The 19,274-nt window shown below is 37.7% G+C and overlaps 2 protein-coding genes across 2 annotated transcripts; both read right to left on the bottom strand.

The window, feature by feature from the left end:
- Positions 1-191: 191 nt before the first annotated feature.
- On the bottom strand, positions 192-7,391 carry LOC145999957 (uncharacterized). The gene is made up of 3 exons (XM_083137247.1): positions 7,290-7,391; positions 3,003-3,146; positions 192-756 (listed from the first exon to the last, which is right to left on the bottom strand). Exons 1-3 carry the CDS (start codon positions 7,342-7,344, stop codon positions 533-535), a joined length of 423 nt encoding a protein of 140 aa, XP_082993373.1. The 5' UTR covers positions 7,345-7,391; the 3' UTR covers positions 192-532.
- A 3,984-nt stretch (positions 7,392-11,375) lies between these two features.
- LOC145999956 (uncharacterized) lies at positions 11,376-18,856 on the bottom strand. Its single transcript, XM_083137246.1, has 3 exons — positions 18,708-18,856; positions 15,825-15,974; positions 11,376-11,718 (listed from the first exon to the last, which is right to left on the bottom strand). Exons 1-3 carry the CDS (start codon positions 18,760-18,762, stop codon positions 11,492-11,494), a joined length of 432 nt encoding a protein of 143 aa, XP_082993372.1. The 5' UTR covers positions 18,763-18,856; the 3' UTR covers positions 11,376-11,491.
- Between the last annotated feature and the right edge of the window lie 418 nt (positions 18,857-19,274).

The following is a 19,274-nucleotide window of genomic DNA, read 5'->3' as shown; positions in this document are numbered from 1 at the left end:
GGGTAGTAAATTGTATGATGAAGTTCAAAAACTCTCTCTGATGGTCACAAGAGCAACGTGGGCATGCTTATATGCAAGAAGAAAATTTAGATTATAGATATCAATAATCATAAAGATGATGCAATTAACAAGGTAACAATAATTTAAAGAACGGACACATCTTTCGTCAACTTTTCTTTATTATTCATCTTACATTATAATCACTGCAACAACCAGTGCCTTTACGCGTCGGTACACAACAGTTCACAGTGGCAGCAATTTTGTTGTAAGTGAGAAGAATCATCCGTTTTAAGAAAGAAAATAACCAACGCTGGAACATGCATGAATATTAACTATTATTTATTATAATTTATGTTTTTACTAGCTTTTATTATTAACGTTACTATCAATAGGGTTTGTGTCACCATAGCGCATTTACTTGTGAAGAGTAGATAAATAGGATTGACAACAAAAATACAAAGAATATAGAAAGCTTGTTGTGTCTTACTACATGTGAAGTTTTACCCCTTTGACCCACAAGATCACTACATGATTACATTTTCGATCTCAGTGCTTGGAAAACAGCTACAGCGGCTACAATGAAGAGGGTGGCGCTGTGTTCATTTCTGGAGGAACCGCTGATCCCCTCACCGGTATTGCACAAATCGCCTTCGCAAGCTGTTTGATACACAATGTAGTAGTCGTTTTCCAAGATTCCGTGTAGTCCTCCGCCGTTGCCAGAACTCGTGTCGCATCCTCGTTCGAAAGAGAAGATATCTGAAAAATGTCACATTAAATGTTTAAGTTACATTAATATCCAGATTTCGAAACTAAAATATTTTCTTTTTTAGTAATTGCTTTAATTTCGGTAACAACAATGCGTTACTTTTAGAAAGTAATGACCAGTGTGCGAATTAACTGGGAGGTAGGGACGCCGGAGATTTCCCTCACAAAACATTTCATACCCGGCAAAATAAAACTATTGCTAGTATACCATTTCTTAACTATGAAACCGAATTGAAAAATCATTCGTGTCTACTAATGGTCGTCATCAAAGTTTTCCCTGCCGAAAAGTATGTAGCTTAGTGGATTAAAGAAGAACACTATTCTCCAATTGACCAATCTCACCGAACATTTCTTAAAGTGTTCACAAGAAACTTGTTGATAGGTTAAATGGACAGATGATTTATCTTGCCCCAAAATCTGCAAGCTTTCCCCATAGCTGGACAACCTTCATCTCTGTGTTTTTTTTCGAACCACATCTATAGCAAATCCAATTAACATTTCTTGGACTGTCCTGTTGCAATTGTCCTTTATAACATATCTTTCCTTCTAAATTGCCTTGTACAAATTTCTTGGAGTGTTTGTATTAAATGTGTGGATGTGTGAGTCTTGCTGAATATGGCTACCAAATCTAATGGAGTCACAAACATCCTTGTATGTCTTTGGAGTCTCCATAAATAACTTCCTTTTTAATGTACCTTCCTCAAGTCCAAAAAACGTTTGCTGCTTTAATTCTTCATCATAATCCTCTGGCTTAAACCCACATTTTAATGACAACTTTTTAATTCGTAATATATAATCATGCATTGATTCGCCATGCTCTTTTTTTAGCATTTTTAAATGTATATATATATATCTCTATCCACTTATTTGTTTTAGGTTCGTAACTATCAACGAGTTCCGTCAGCAAACCCTCGACAGGAAAACTACTAGGATCATTAGGAGCTAATTTAATATACAATCCCTCATACGCATTATTTCCAATCACTCATAACAATAAATGAACCTTTTTTTCTTCTTTAACTTCTTGTGCTTTTAGAAATGAATCAAATCTTCGCACATAAGCTTTAATATTACTTCCTACCTCATAGGACTCGAAGAATGGTAACGTATTCATTTTCGAACTTCTAAGATTTGAATCTTCTATTCCACTACAAAAATCTTATTAATTGTTAAACTTACAAATGTATCCAATCCATCGTCGCCACTTATTATGTTCTTAGCATTTTTAAATATATTCTATGTAACTATCACAATTTGTACAATATTCAATGAAACACTTGGGATCGAACATTTTTATATTTAACTCCATAACACATGTATAAAAATCAACAACAAGTAACCATAACAACAATATACGTATATATCATTTGAAATTTATGGCTGTTTCAGCCCATGGCTCCATAATTTAACTTCCACTAATATATAACAGATTGAACCTGGTAATAGAAATTAGGTCAAATTTTCTGTATTAGACGTTCGTTTTTTTTGTGTACGAGTTTGGGTTTTATAATGTAAATATATTAAGTGTTTTAAAATTACTTGTATATTTTTTCATATGATTTAATTATCTATGTTAAAGCCAATGTTTTAAGGTACTTACAACAGCAAAGAAATAGTTTACTGACTGGTAAAATACATACAAATTTGCATCCTACCCAAAATACTACTTCCCGAAATAAAATCACAAGTACGCCACTGAGTGGGCATCTCCCCCAAAGCAAATATCTTAATTCGCACAGTAGTAATGGCCTTAACATTACTTGCATTACCTTGAGAAATTTCGAGAGAACTAGCTAATGAAGTTTCCTCAGAAGCCAATGGTTTGCACCTTTGGGTCTCACCGCCGAAGTTCACAGGTTCGAATTCCGCCTTGGACATTGGAGTCGGAGTGTGTTTAAAATCGGTTTCGCAATGTGAATTCACAATGATAATGGATTTGAAAAGCACATGCAAAGGGCTTCAAATCAAGACCAATACTACCCTTCCCGAAATTTTGAAAAAAAATCAAAATTTTGAAATGAAAGCAGTAAAAATGAAGAAAGCTCGGGGAAAAGCCAAAATGGTGAATGCAAATTCCTCTTAAAATGACCCTCGGTTACTGTCTTTGAACAACTTTTAAAACAAAGGTTAAAAATAGTAATTACTATAGTGTATTCCGCCTAACGTCCCGAAAAAAAGTCCTGCGTACGCCAGTGGCCAGATCTGTGACGAATTGATTGCACTCTGCCAACACTTACCTGAATTCGATTTTAACTCCATCCTCCTTACGATGCAATATTGGGTACTGCAAGGTACACTGTTCCAGTTTGTTATGTCTTTGCCGTAACATGATGCATCTCCTACTCCACCTTCCGCGAAGCTACATTGATAGCAATCTCTCCCTGTTGATAACAAATGAATTATTAATTACACCACCTATCGATAGTGTCCTTTCAAAGTAAGTCATTAACAGGAAACGGAACAAAATGTGCTAAATATGTAAATACATATTTAGTTATTTTCACCAAAATATGGAGTTAAATATGGACTCAAAATTGTAAAAAATTACATTTTCAATAATATACGACACTACACGAGCTACATAAAATACAGTACGCTTACATTGACATTAATTGTAAAAGAACACAAAATGTGTTTTCATTTCCTGTTTCTAAAACAATGAATGACAAAATTTTGTTCGAACATGGATTTCCATCTGTTGTCTCTCTTGATGGATTTACATTGACTAAAACTGCGTTCAATATCGCAAGAAGTAATGGCGGTATATTTCAAATTTGTCAGATATTCGCAAGAAATTCACTCAACTCTTTCGGTCACACGGGAATATGTAATAACTGCGCGAATATGGAATATATATTGAGAAATGTCCTCAAATATGGAAATAATATGTAAAATATGAGAAAAAACCTAATATATGTACAAATATGGAAAATAGAAACTGAATTTTTCGTGCCTACATGCCATGATGCGCAAAAATAATGCAAAATAAAACTGATTTCAGCCTCATACATAAATATGTAACCCTGCTTCCCTGGTCATTACCATTGATAAGAAATTTTACACAATCAGTAATGATTTTCAGATACAATTTACCGTTCCCTTTTCTTAAAATGTTGCTTTTCAACTAGAAGTCAGTTCCAAATATAATAAAATTGATATTGCTTCAGCAAAATCTACCAAAGCGAGCACAACTTTCATATTCAACAGTACAAAGTTGTCACCCTCGCCTTAGGGAGCTCTCGTCAGTTAAAATTATGGTTTCTGTACAGTTTATAGGACGCTGGTCTTTACAATTAAGCAACGAATCAGATTTTTCCTGACTTCATGGATTGTTTTAACATACTTTAAAGTATCAACAATTACTGAAATCGTATTCTAAACAAAATCCTAAAGTGGAAGTCCTGAATCGAACTCCAATTTACTTCAAAGAAAGTTAGCTCTATTAGAGGAGTAAACATCCGTCACGTCCGCGTGGAGCCCAGTATATCCTCCCCTCAGACCTTTCTCACGAATTGCATCCGTTTTAGGAACTCACTAGAGACTATAGCCTTTTTTTGGTTCGAGTTTCCATTGCGCACATAACGCATTCTGAAGGTTAATGGCTGGTAGAGCATTTCTGAGTTTTGCTAATTCACTTTATGAACACATAGGCTAATCGGGACTGGAACTACAGTTTAAAGAGATTCGATTGCGAGTCTTTGTCTGAAGAAGACCCTGCTAGAGGGAGGAAACGTTACGTTTGTAGTGTATTTTTTATAGATAGATTTTGCCTTGGCCAGCGTTTGAGTGTTTTATTAAACATGGAAACAAGGCCTAACAGTGTTACAATTTAACGAGAGATCCTCCACCGATATCGAACCCGAGACTACTTGATTATACTGGCTAGTAGAAGGTGGACCAGCACATCGCCAGACTTGGCAACAGCATCAGCCCCTTCATTCTCCTTGATGCCCACGTGACTGGGAACCCAGCATAAGAGAATTTCGGCATTGGCAGATAAGGACGCAGGCCATTGAAGAATGCGCTGCACCAAAGGATGTCTGGAAGTCAGTGATTCAAGACTTTAGAGTACACTATACTCAACGCAACTCCAACTGGCGAATGACCTTGATGGCTATTTCTGGCATGTCCTGTTCGCCAATAATTTTCGGGGCGTGTGGTCCCATGGGTGTAAAAGCTGAAGTAAAAGCTGAAGGATCGCATCACTCTCCCGAAGCAACGTTGCCAAGCGTACTTCCGTTTTTGCCAGTTGTCTTTATATGACTGTGTGTCCGCCTGCATTCCGACCCGTGGGTGGTCCTCCCGTAAACTTCATCGTTCAGGACCGCATGTGCAGTTGTAACCATTAAACCCCGCTGATTTCTGGTGCTTGCCCGAGAAGACTCTTTCTCGTTTTACAATACGTTTGGCAACGTGTGGTGTACCCTACGCTCATTTGTTTCGTCCCGCGATTAACGTTCGGTACCTTGTGACTCGAAAATGTCCGATTTCAGTCGAAGAAAATTGAACTGATCGCTGATTCGCTGTTTCCCAGCCGCCAGTTGGAGTTACGTTCAGTATAATCGGGTCGCAGCAAATGAGGATTTTTTGGAAAATGTGACGATTCACTGTGTATGTACGCAAATGTCATATTCCACCGCACAATCGTCGCAGATTTTATGACAATTTTCTTTTTTGCCAAAAAGTGGAGTGCGGGGAATTACCGGTACGTAAAAATCAATTACTACTAAACGCACGGCCATGAAATTAGGCGGGGGGAAAGTTCGCACTGTTGCCACGTCGGAGCACAACCCCATGTGTTCGGAAGTTTAAGATAATTAAGGATCTCGTTGTAGAGTTGGTCTTTGTAATCCATGTGATACAAACTGACAGTATTTGCTCAAAAGGTCAGGGATGACACAAAAGTGACCCGGAGAGAGGTCGGTCTGACGCTCGAACTAGGCCACGCAGCCCGGTTGACGTTGCCACACAGTGCGCGGGAACCACCGACTTTTGTCGCGCTCTCGCTTTGCTTTGTCCGCGTGTCACACCAGCGCAATTCTGCCCATCTGCCTATTTTCATGGCCGTGCGTTTAGGTACCTGCATTTCGTGCAAGATTAGGATGGCACGGAATACTTGTGAATATACGTACGTTAAAATTGAATAGTCCAAATCGACACACATCATTTCTTCTTGGCAGTGTAGCGAACATTTTCCCGGTCAGGGAGAAAAGGGGCTAACACATTGGTTGTTATTGATTTTTGCATTATAGTTGCATTTGCATAATAATACACTTGAGAAAATTTTCACAGTGTTGCTAAGCACGGACTTAAAAAAAAAATATATTTCTTTTCTGCGTCCCTCTATCATTGGTTTCGTTATGTGACGCACCGATGTTATGATAGGTTATAAACCAATGTTTGGACTGATAAAAGCAGAGCGCGACGATTATGCGCTGAAATACGGTATGGTATTTAAGGATGAACTTGAATTTTGAAGTGGTATCCATGAGTATTACCGTGCAAATTGTCCATGACCATTTTCATTAACTTTTCTCTACATCCTGTGTTTTTTTAAGCGATGGATTTTTATGTGTCCTGGTGAAGAAGTTGTCAACAGCTTGTTTTGGGTTTTCTTTTAATTCTTGAAGCTCTTATTGGGTCAAATAAAGTGCACGGACATGGTGATGGACAATTTGCAAGGTAATACTCATGCTAAAGGATATGTTAATGTGTATTCAAAATGTGTACTGGGCAAAAACAGCCAAAATTAAAACTGTATAAAAGTATTCAGAGTGTTTCATAAATAATTGAGAGGTTACAAAAATTTATTGCAAGTAAAGTATTGAATAGTGTTGCCCACGGGACGAGACGGGACAGGCTTTTAAAAATTCGAGACGAGACGAGATTGATCACGTGTCCCTTTGACAAACGAATATTTTCGAGACGAGACAGCATTTCACAGCATTTCCACGAGACGAGACAGGCCAAAGTCTCGTCTCGTGGGCAACACTAGTATTGAACTTACTTTAATGAAACCAGTCCAGAACAAACGAGCAACTCAATTTTTTTGTACACCTACAAATGTTCCTACAAATGTGTGTGCCAAGAGTGACACGGCACACATCGACACAATAGCTAGTTCTTGCCACATTCGCATCAACATGGACCTGTCGATAGCGTCTATCGCTACAACGATGCTCTCCCTTAGGGTTGCGATATCACGCGGCATCGGTGAGACGAATATCTTGTCTTTGATGAAACCCCACAGAAAGAAGTCACACAGTGTAAGGTCCGGTGATTTTGGGGACAAAAACATTGCCCAAAACACTGTGAGTGATGTGGGTGATTTGAGTGTCGCCTAGCGGCAGGGATGTGAACTCTCAGCTTAACAAAACAAACACGCACAAACTGTTTGCGTTCTTCGATTCTGGACTGGTTTCATTAACTTAAGCTCAATAGTTTACTTGCAATAAATTTTTGTAACCCCTCAATTATTTCTTAAACGTCAGATATATGATAATTATATGACTTCTAAAACTTACCCGAAACTCCGCAAGCGATGAGTAGCGTAAGGGCGAGAGCTGCTAATATCCTCATCTTGATTCTCGTCAGGTGAAATCCTTTGTGTCAAATGTGCACGACATATCTCTCCTTTATACCTATATGCCCTATCAGGATATATTTTTTCGGGAAATCATGCACCTGACGACTGAAGTAATCAAGATCATTCAGTACTTGTGATGTGGAAAAGTCGATACTAAAACAGATAATGCAAGGTCAACTTAGATTCGTTCGTCGCAAAAGAACTGCTATCTGAACAAGAATCGGGCGTCCCTGAACTGAATAAGTGTTTGGGATAGTGCAGAGTCTAGATTGACAGGATTTCAGGCTCGTCTCGAGAAGGCTTGAAAACCAGTTTTCTGCATTCTGAATATAGGGTGGCCCAAAAGAAAGGTAACCGAAATGTAGAACCGTTGTACGGTAGTCTAAGTTGCGGTTACCTTTTTTTTTGGCCACCCTGTACTTACGAAAACACGTGCACAGGTTCATAATTGCCACTGCTTGATGGATTTTTTTTTCTGCCACTTTTGGCTAATCGTGAATAGTGATATGATGGATGAAGGGACATCACAAACGTATAGGGTCGACACAACAGAAGCTCCACAGAGGATTATACTGGCTGAGAGTTCGGACGCCAGATCCTCGCTAGTCTACAAAATGCAGTCCAGGGTGTACTACGTGGAAGGGAGGTTCATATCAGGGTTGTTAAATCCAGGAATATTAAATAAATTCAATTCCGGTTCAGCACAGAAAATCAGCAAGTTTAAATGGGTTCTGGACAGTAAATAGCCCTTTTATCTATAAAGTATTTCAATTCGGTCCAGGAAGTCTTTTTTCGAGATCAATTTAAATACGGTCCAGGAACCTTTTTTTCAAGGAAACAATATGTAACTTGGACCGAATTTAAATTGTGCTAGAACAAAGGTTCCGGTCCTGCATTGGAACCCAATAGAACCCATTTCAATTTATGGATTCCTGGACCTTAAACAACCCTGGTTGATATTGGGGTGTCTTCGCAAGGGATTACCCCTTACACCCCAATTGCAATTGCAACAAACAAATAATATGACTTTCTACAGTGCGTTCATTTTGGCTCGGGGCCGAGATAGCGCGTGACTGTTGACAGCGAGGCATGGCGCAGATGCCGGCATTTCCGTTCTGTGACGTCCCGCTTATTTTTACGCACGCATCTTTAGCATGCAGACAATTATATTTCAATTGCATAACGAGTACTAAACTGTGTTATAAGAGTTGTTCAAAGTGGTGGCCAACTGCAGTCACACATTCCCGGCATCTTTTGATGAAATTTTGGTACACAAAGAACTAGGTCGATGTTCGCTTGGTATGTAGAAGTCGTAAACTCTCGAAAACCCAGATAGTCTTAGACAACACCTCGTCTCCATTTTAGCAAGCTCTTTCTCTGTCTTGGGCTCCGGGTTCGATACCCGGTGGAGGCACATAATGGTTCGGATCCATGAGCGTATATTCTAGCCTAGGCTAACTAGGCTATCTACGGAGCCTGAAGCCTAGAGAGTGAAATACAGAAAGATAAATAAATAGCTTAGAAACTATAATTGAAAATACACATTTCAGTAAGGTTATGATTGCGATTCTGAAGTTAGGAGTTACTTCTTAGGGGTTTGCAACCTGATTTCGTAGTAGTTGGCAACCTGATTTCTTAGGAGTTGGCAACCTGACTTCTTAGGAGTTTGCAAGCTGACTTCTTTGGAGTTGACAACCTGATTTCGTAGTAGTTGGCAACCTGATTTCTTAGGAGTTGGCAACCTGATTTCTTAGGAGTTAGCAACCTGACTTCTTTGGAGTTGACAACCTGATTTCTTAGGAGTTGGCAACCTTACTTCTTAGGAGTTAGCAACCTGACTTCTTAGGAGTTGGCAACCTGACTTCTTAGGAGTTGGGAACCTGACTTCTTAGGAGTTAGCAACCTGAATTCTTAGAAGTTAGCAACCTGACTTCTTAGGAGTTGGCAACCTGACTTCTTAGAAGTTAGCAACTGATTTCTTAGGAGTTGGCAACCTGACTTCTTAGAAGTTAGCAACTGATTTCTTAGGAGTTGGCAACCTGACTTCTTAGGAGTTGGCAACTGCCGTTCGAGTTAATTATAGCCTAGAACCATGTATTGTTGTGAGACAGTCCATATCTTAGACTCAGCCTACGTCACTGTTCGGATCCCACTTTAAACTGTACGTCCAGTCCCGATTAGCCTTACTGTGCATAAAGTGGACCTAAAACACAATCAATCAACCTTTCTCTGTCTCGACAGGTTTCAAATGATCAAATCTCGGTCTCGCTCTAGTCTCGAATTTTTCGATCTCCTCTGTCCCGTACCACTCCCCAATAGTGACTAGGATTCTAAAAATGTATGTGTTGTACAATCATGGACACTTGTGGGTTGTAACGATTATTGAGACCTAATGGGATTCTTACAACCCAGAAGTATCCGTGACTGTACATGTCGTGTGGCAGTTAATTTGCGGAAACAATATTCTTGTAAATTTAACTTAAATCAGGAAGAGTAACGACATTTCTAAGCCTGTAGATATCAGTTTATTCGGGGCAGTCATTTCTTTTAAATTTCCTTCTAGATTGAAATGGTGACTTGAAAATATCCCTATTCCACGTGGGTAAAGTCTGCTTGCGATCGTTCACTATAGGGTGTCCACAATGACTGCAAATAAGAATATTTTCCTAATGCAAAACTTGTTCTACATAACCCCAGCAGTCTCAACTTCCGAGTAGAAGTTTATTTTTCACCAAGTGTATATGCTCACGAAAATTCTGACTTCGTTTCACCTCAATACAGGTTGGTAAGAGAAGGCCCTGTATATAGGCGAACAAGGAGTTGCCTAGAGCCTACCCTTACAGGGGCCTCGCACAATCGATATTTTATATGTACTTAATTGTGATAAATTAGTAGAATATATTTCTTTCTACCATGACTGAAAATTAACTTGAAACAAGTACAGTCACGGACACTTCTCTGTTGTAGCAATCCTATTGAAAGCGTATGGGGCTGTTACAACCCAGAAGTGTCCGTGACTGTACGTTAGGTTTGGTGTTTTATGGTAGAGTATTACTCGTATTTTATGAAGAATGAAATAGAAAAATGCACACAATGTTATAGGGTTTGGAATGTTGACGCTGTTGCGAAACTCTCTTTCATGTAAAAATAATAATCTCACTTCCTGGTTTCATTCTATAACTAAACGAATAGTGCACGCTTTTTATTAATATATTTGAACACGAATCTTATGTAGTTCTTTGTTGGACTATGATTTCAGTGATTTTGGATATCGTATATTTAATTCTGTGAAAAGAGAATAGTTTCTTAATTGGAAGCACCAGCATCCTATAAACTCGTAAAAACAGGATGCTATCTTTCGGTGCAAGAGAGGAAATTTCCGCGAGGCAATATGCGTGCCATTTTTGTATTAGCAGTTTACACAGCTATAACATTTCGCTAGAAAAGGTACACAACTCATCTGTACGATAGTACAAATCTTTTATAATGTGTAAGTATTCCTCGTTAAGTTTCAAGTTAGCTGTAATGCATGGGTTACTGCTTGTTAACGTCTGTGCTACTGTAAGATGTTCAGCCTGGCTGACCACTTACGGGCTACTTGCTCCCCGCTCAAATTGTTTCCAAGATGGCTGCCTCGTTGCCTCTCTAGTGTTTCTATATATAGCTCGTTGGTTTGCTCATATGCAAGAAGATATAGATAGAAATATCAATAATCATAACAAGATGTAATTAACAAGGTAACATTAATTAGAGAATTGACACAGTTTTCGTTTATTTTCCTCCATTATTCATCTTAGGTTATTGTCAGTAGTTCAACAACCAGTGCCTCTTCTCTGTTGGTAAGCAACAGTTTTCAGTGCCGCCAATTTTGTTGTAGGTGAGTGTAATCATTTCACGTTAAGAATGGAAACACCAACGTAGGATAATGCATGAATATTAACTATTATTATTATAATTAGTGTTTCAGTAGTTTTTATTATTAACGTTACATCAATATGGCATTTATTTATGAAGAGTACGGGCAGCTTTCTTCCTAAATATAAACAATTGACAACAAGGATACAAACAATACAGAAAGCTTGTTGTATCTGCAAGAATATGTGAAGTTTTACTCCTTTGGTCCACTAAATCATTACATGATTACATTTTCGATCTCAGTGCTTGGAAAACAGCTACAGCGGCTACAATGAAGAGGGTGGCGCTGTGTTCATGTCTGGAGGAACCGCTGATCCCGTCGCCGGTATTGCACAAATCGTCTTTGCAAACTGTTTTATACACTTTCACAGTATCGTTTTCCATGACTCCATAAAATTCTTCTGGGACTATGGTATAACCAATGTCACATCCTCGCTGGAAAGCGATGACCGCTGAAAAATGTCACATTAAATGTTTTAAGTTACATAATTTTTAAGATACCAAGGCAGATAAACGTATTTAGCAGCACCATCTCTTGCTCCTTATTGCGAGAAGAAGTGGAGGCAAGAGTGCGCGTGGCGCCTCTAAGCGGATTATTTTGAACTTCTTGCAGAGAGGAATTCCCAGCAGAAGTTGAGCGCAGAGATTTTCCACCTTGAGTTGCACATCTGCCTATAATACGTATATCTGTGATACCTAATTGGTTTAGTACCAATAACAACAATGCGTTCTTTATCAAAAGCAATCATCGTTACAATACTTGCTTACTTTTCTAAATGTACAGAGTACTACCAAATACCCAGGTATGTCCATAGAAGTTCTTACAAATGAATCTTTCTCATAATCCAATGGTTTTCACCTTTGGATTTCGTTACGGAACTGCACCAAGGGAAGGCCAATCGCCCCTCCCAAATACCTGGACTAGGTTTTTCAATACAGTATATTTAATATATATTTTATTTGTATCTAAGTATTGTATATGTAAGCTATCCTTTATTTCATTTGTGTAAAACATTATGGATGGCTGTACATGGATATTTATGTAAATATTGTAATACCGAATGTCAATTACAATTATATTAATTATTATTATTTGTTCCTAATTCTGCATTGAGCTCTTCAGGTAATAATCTCTATTTCAAATAACAATTAAATAAGTAACGACTGTATGCTTTCTGTATACAGAATTATTCTAGAGAAGAGGTTCTTATTTCTTTGTTTCTGCACCTGTCGTCCAATCATTATATTATATTTAGGTTCATCACGACAATGAAGTAATAATGGTGGCAGAAAATAATGAACATCTAGGGTTACCAGATCGCTGTAAGGGAAATGTAGGACATGCTGTCCCAAAATGTAGGACATTAAGTCAAAATGTAGGACGCAACACATTCTCAATAAATAATACATATTTCTGTAGAACACGTTAGAAAGTAGTTGAAAAATGACACTTTTCAGTTTTTAAAAAAATATTTCACAACGAATGTTTAAATGCAAAATTTCAAAACTTGCAATCATACTAATCAATGCACCTCTTACTACTTGATTTAAGTGGTACTTCTCAGAGGAGACAATTTTTATCAAACTCGTTGAAATTATAGGGACCAATACCGAACATTTTACAGACTTTATGAAAAAATAATTCTCTCGTGAGTCTGTTGTGCTGATGGTAATGAAAGTACTCTCTCAACATTTGAATTATGACCTGTAATGGCAAACAAATATTCAGCAGTTACCGTAATTTAAAATGGTTTCATCTTGGGTAGTTTTTAGTTCAATAACAGGGTGTCTCCCAAAATACAATCCAGAAATCTTGACTTTTCTGGACTTTTCTAGATCTTACTTAGGTAAAGTTGGAAATTAGTAATTAAGAAAATAAATATTTATTTAATGAAAATCCCTACCAAAGGGCCAGTTAAGATGAAAACTGAAGCTGAATTTAAGAAGAGAATTAGATCTGCTATTTCGTATTAATGCACCCTGAACTGTGTTTGGTAGACAAGCGAGGCTTTGGCGTCTGGACTCAGCCAGTATAATCTTATGTGGGGTTTGTGTCTGTTCTTCCTATATGTTTATGACTATCCATTCATCCATCTTATCTTATTATTCATCATCATCTTCGCGATTAGCCAATGGGACAGAAAAAAGTTAAGTAAAATAAACTAAATCAACCAATCAATAGCAAAATTCTTGACCACAAGAATGATTTGTTGCCTTTTTATTGACTTCTTGACCTACTTGTTGATTTTTTACTTTTTCTTGACTTCCATGACTTTCTTGACTGGCAGACACCTTGAATAACTTTGTTCTCTATACTCCTGCTTTACAATCAAATTATATTGAATATTGAATAAAAATGGAAACACCTTGTTCCATCAGTACAAACCCTAAGGCAAGAAATTCTGCTAAGGCATTAAAGAGTGACGTTATCAGAAAGTGGTACCAAGACTTTGTTGATTAATTGCTTCCATTTTTCCGTTTGTTTAATAGCAGGATAAACTTTATTCTTTTTGTGCAATGACTGAATCAAAATAAATTTCACTATTGAGTTTGGAAGCGCAGTCCATAGACTTGTAATTTGCATGACTTTTTTCTGTTCCGTATTTTCCTAATTAATATTATGTGACGCTCAAAATGTAGGACATTTATGATATTTTTCACATTCCTCCCGGACGCCGGACATAAGGCTAAAATGTAGGACATGTCCGGGAAAATCCGGACGTCTGGTAACCCTATGAACATCCTTTACTTATGCGGCATTCCAAAGCAGTATCCCTATTTTCACCCTGTGCACGTTAAACCCTTAGACCACGGAGTGGAGCTATATATTGTTCATGTAAAAACTATGTAAATACTAGTTAGAATGGACTCTCGCGGGGAAAACGCCCCTCCCAAGACCCATTCATGGATCCGCCACTGCCACTGCTTCCAACCCCGCCTTGGACATTGGTCATCTTCGCGAGAGTCTACTTTATCTAATTAATCATCATTCATTCTCATCGTCGCGATTAACCAGGACGTGAAAACAGTACGATAGATAGAGTAGTAGAATAAACATGTGGTTCAGTTGAAACATCTGTAAATATTGTAAAGACTAAGCAACACCTTACATTTGAAAGGAAAGCGATGTTACTGGGAACATTTTACTATTTTTAGTAAATTTCCCAAACCTCTTAATAACTTTTAAAAACAACATTTCTAATAACTTCAGTAAGAACACTTTTCATGGTTTTCTCTAAAACGTTATCTGAAACAAAATTATTATTTCATCCCAGTTATAATATTTTAAATTTTTAACCTGAAATTATTACCCTTTACAAGTACTTTGATAGCAGATTAAATTGAGAGACAGGATTTAAATTAGCATGCTCAGCCTCTTAGCTAGATATTTTGGCGGCCTACACTACCAAGCACCGACATTTTATATGCGTCCTTCGATATTTTCTTCTTCTTCCATGGTTTGTGATATTTAAATCCTACAAATTTTGAAATATTTAGACATTCGTTATTTGCATTTCTGATTTTTAAAAAGTTTTAACAATATTTCAGTAATGCCTTGTGTCTGAAGAACATCTTTAAATATGTGCAATGACTATTGATACCAGAATATAACACTACAAGTAGAAGAAAATAGGTTAGGTATAATATAATAATAATAATAGTGTGCAGTATATTATTAGTAGAAAATCTTCTAATTTAAAATAATTGAACTCTACTTGAAAGAAAAATAAAATCCTTATGAACTATGTAATAGACATTGTTCTAAATAAAAGTTACAAAAGATTTATAAAATCCGACTGATATCTTAGAAAGAAAATTAGAATTTAACTTTTGTTACTTTCAATGAAGTAAAAAATCAATTATCTTATCACAATTGACAGTTTTCTTTGTAATTTCTTTTTCGAATAGTTCTAGAGTGGGACTGTTTCCCACAAAGGTATCAAGCTCACTGCGCAACTATAGAGAACAAAGTATAGGCTGGTATAGGTATAGGTGGTGGGTTGAAATGACGTCACGGGAAACGCGTTATGTGATTGGACGCTTGGAGTAGCGTGACGAGATCTCAAGCTCCTAACGGAGAACAGCCAGAATTTTTCTCAGGAAGGGCAGTCACAGAAACTTTTATTATTATTATTATTATTATTATTACTACTGTTATTAATATCATTGTTATTATTACTGCTATTATTATTTTTTGTTATTATTATTATTACATTACTATTACTAGTTCTACTACTTAGATTATTTTACAAATTACATACATTTGTATGTAGTAGGACAAAAAGTATTTTTATAGTTAGATGATCAGTATAAAATAAACTGTAAGCTTAAGTGTAACCATATTTCAAATAATAATAATAATAAAATAATAATAATAGTTGCTGTAACTTAACGGCCTGTAAATCACAGAAAAACAATAATTTTTGTTATAAAATATCGCTACAATTTCCCTATTAACTCTTTCCAGAAATCTAAGGTGGGCACTTGCCCCTCCCCCCCTCGCGGGCACCCATAGCCAGAATTGTGACAACATAAAGCTCACATCACAAATACTTACATGAGTTCGATTTGAAATGCATCCTCAATGTGCAGCAATATTGGTTTTCTGAAGTGCACGTTTCAGTATTCCATTTTGTTGCAGTTTCGCCATGGCATGATTCATTTCCTGTTTGGCCTAGCTTGAAATAACATTGATAGCACTCTTTCCCTGATGATAACAAAAGAAATAATTATTAATTACACTACATAAGGTTAGTTATTCCAAACCAATGCATTACAATTGATAATAAATTTTTACACTAATAGCTGTGCTTGAAATGGACATTTTCACGACGTCTTTTTGGTCTCTGATTAACGAGATTAACGACTATTGAAGTGAAGGACTGTATTATAATTAATAATAGTTAATATTAAAATATTTAGATAAACAACAAACGGTGCAAAATACATTGGACAAGAGGCTTCTGGAAAAAAATAATAGAAAAGTAAATTGCTCCCCTGTGCATTGTACCACGTCATGAAAGCGTAATCGGGGTGTGGAGCTAGGGCCCCACAGTTTCTTGATGACGACCGAAGGTGAGGGTGATGTGATCAGTACCACGCCTCTGCCCACATTTACCCCCCAGAGTTTCCTCCAGGTACCCACACTGGGTGGTGTCGGAGCCGCTTGAACAGGTGGTGGCCAAAATCACGGGTTTTCCCCCGCCGGGGATCGAACCCGAGCCTCTTGTATGATAGTCAGACGCCATAACGACTGGCCTACCGCGTCATTAGGCTTCTGGAATTTTCTTTTTTTTTTAAAAAAAAAAAAAAACTAAAGAGATGATGTGCAGTTCAGTTCATTAATATTTAGGTATTTATGCAAAGCGATGAGATGTGTACGTGACAAATATGATTAACTGAAAATGAAAATCCTTATTATTACAATACAAGTGTATTAATAAATGTTTGACTTTTTTTTTTTGTGAATGAATCCTGCGAATTTCATGTATGAATAATGCAAACCCGAGTTAAAAACTTTTTCGGTAAGCATTCATTACCATATTTTGTTTCGAGCCAATCTCTAGCTCATACTTTTCCTTTTTTAATAAAAGCACAAAGTAGTAATTCTCCTACAACATTCTCCAAATTGCTCCTCCACCTTTAAGCCGGCTTTAGACGAAAGCATTTCCATTAACATATTTGCAAGCATAATTGCTACGTAAATGCTTCCAAAAACATCATAACAGACGATAGTACTTTACATTTCGGTTGGCTGTTCCAATTACAATGTATAACATATACAGCATGAAAGGCACGTTGAGTTACACTGTCTATGATGAGTGCACGGTGTTTACAATTGAAAAACCTACAATATTCTTCCATACGTGTACAGTAAACGTTGTAAAGTATGTATTTTATCAGCGCCAATCTTCTCTGCCTAAAACAATTTAATACGAAGCGATATTCCTCTCGGTTGAATAGTTAACGTATTTTAAAAGTGTGAAGTGATACGTTGTTTACATCTCAAGCGGCCGCCATTATGGAAACGAAAGACTATCGACAAGTACGGTGTAACAAGTATCGTGTGAGGCGAAAACTAGCAAATGGGTAGCCAGTCCAGCGTCAACTAGAGCATTCCTACTGGATATCCAGTTCCGTGTGATTCAGGCTTCAGTTGCATTTGAAAGCCTGCTCGAAACCCCAAGCATACTCGTTAGCGAGATATCACTCATAAAACATTATGCAACCCATGCGACAAACTGCCTTACCAGATCTTCCAAGTCCATCAGGTTTGATTTGATATGGTTTATTTTACTTAGCTTCTTTTCACTTTGGGGGGGGGGGGGTAAGAGGTGATCTTAAACGTAGGCGCCCAAAAGTCAACCTCACTTCCACGCAGACGAACGAGGCTCTGGCGACTGGCACTATGGCCAGTATAATTTTGTGTGTGTTGTCCTGTATTTTGTCCTTATGTGTGCTGAGTGCCCATTTACAGCCTCAGCTTTTAACAGAATTCAGAATATTTTAAGATTTTTAGTTATGCAACGTTAGAGTTGTTATTTGTAATGGTAAGGGGCTGGCCCCCGTATAATGTGTCGGGTGCAAAATAGCCCAAGTGCTGACGCACTCAACATTTTAAATTCAAATTTTGCACTTTTGGCTAATCGCGAGGCTGAGTGAAGAAATTCATGAAGCGACACTCACAAAGAACACTTATGACCCGGCCGTTATTCGAACCGGGATTCTTGGTGTTGTAGCACAAAGTGTTAACATCTCCGACACGGAGATCTGCTTATTTGAAGAATGTATTCGAATTTTTATACCAGAAGTATTTGATTTGAGATTTGATTTAAGTCCACCTTATGTGCAGAGAGGCTGATCGGAACAGTTTAAAGTGTGTTCCGAACAACTATGGCCGTGTCCGAAAAGTACAAGACTGTCCTTGACGCTTACGTTCTCTGAGAATGGTATCGCAGATCAGTCTTGAAGACTGGAAGCGAGAATCTATCGAATTACACTTAGACTGCAGCGCCAAATACGATCAGTATATAAAACTAAGAACACATTGATTTTTCGGCGTTATAAACACGTGTTTTTCACCATAGGAATCACATAGCACTTTAAAATGTTCTTATGCTAACATTTCCACACATTAAAAGAACTGCAAGCAAGATTTGACTTTCGACTTCCATGATTTCAAACAAATGAAAAACGAGTGCAGAAGTCTAGCAAAGAAGACTGCAATCTCGCGTACTGCAAGCTACGGTCTCGAGTTATCGTTCAATTGGCGCTTTCGAACTGGACTAGGTGACGTCACTTTCGACAAGACCATAATTCAAGTCTGCGTTTTGGTCCTCTCGGACAGAACCTGCCTCAATCAAAAAGGAAAAAAGGAACAGCCAATATTCAAGTTGCATAAAAGTATATGATGATAAATGATTTCAGTTCTAAAACTTACCGGAAACTCCGTAAGCGATGAGTAGCGTAAGGGCAAGAGCTGCTAAAATCCTCATCTTGATTCTCGTTTGGTGAAATTCTCAGTGTCAAATGTGCACTACATACCTCGCTTTATATGCGTTATCAGGGTGAGAATATCACAGGATATGACACACCTAAATACGCCAAAGTTATGAAATTACCTGTGTTGTGTGAAATATTGGTAATCAAACAGGATAAGTGCTGGCGTACTAGATACGCACGTTGTAGAAGAATTGTTATCTTAGTTTCGGAACAGGCTTGAGATGATGCGAAGATTAGCAGGATCTCTGTCTCATTGACGTAACTTGGGACCTGATTTTGAAGGGGCAGCATCGAACTTGCGGCTTAACATTTGGGGGGGGGGGGAAGAATCAGTAAGGTAGCGTCCAGGATAATTTGGTAAATAACTGTTACAATTTGGAAATCACAAATATTGTTCTTCATTTCCTTGCTCCTCAGCTCCTAGGGGGTTAACAAAAGTGTCTCTCATGTGTCAATTTTAATAAACTTAAATTATTTTTTTGGCGGGAAGGTTTGCCATCTCCAA

Source organism: Lepisma saccharinum, chromosome 16, assembly GCF_977018435.1.
Source record: "Lepisma saccharinum chromosome 16, izLepSacc3.1, whole genome shotgun sequence".
NCBI lineage: Eukaryota > Metazoa > Arthropoda > Insecta > Zygentoma > Lepismatidae > Lepisma > Lepisma saccharinum.
Note: the sequence above shows the minus strand (reverse complement) of the source record. Positions and strands in the feature narration are given on the sequence as shown.

Coding starts and splice junctions, on each gene's coding strand:
- LOC145999957 (XM_083137247.1), bottom strand. CDS start 7,344: ATGAGGATATTAGCAGCTCTCGCCCTTACGCTACTCATCGCTTGCGGA. Junction 3,147..7,289: donor CATCGCTTGCGGAGTTTCGG/GTAAGTTTTAGA, acceptor TGTTATCAACAG/GGAGAGATTGCTATCAATGT. Junction 757..3,002: donor GGAGTTAAAATCGAATTCAG/GTAAGTGTTGGC, acceptor GACATTTTTCAG/ATATCTTCTCTTTCGAACGA.
- LOC145999956 (XM_083137246.1), bottom strand. CDS start 18,762: ATGAGGATTTTAGCAGCTCTTGCCCTTACGCTACTCATCGCTTACGGA. Junction 15,975..18,707: donor CATCGCTTACGGAGTTTCCG/GTAAGTTTTAGA, acceptor TGTTATCATCAG/GGAAAGAGTGCTATCAATGT. Junction 11,719..15,824: donor GCATTTCAAATCGAACTCAT/GTAAGTATTTGT, acceptor GACATTTTTCAG/CGGTCATCGCTTTCCAGCGA.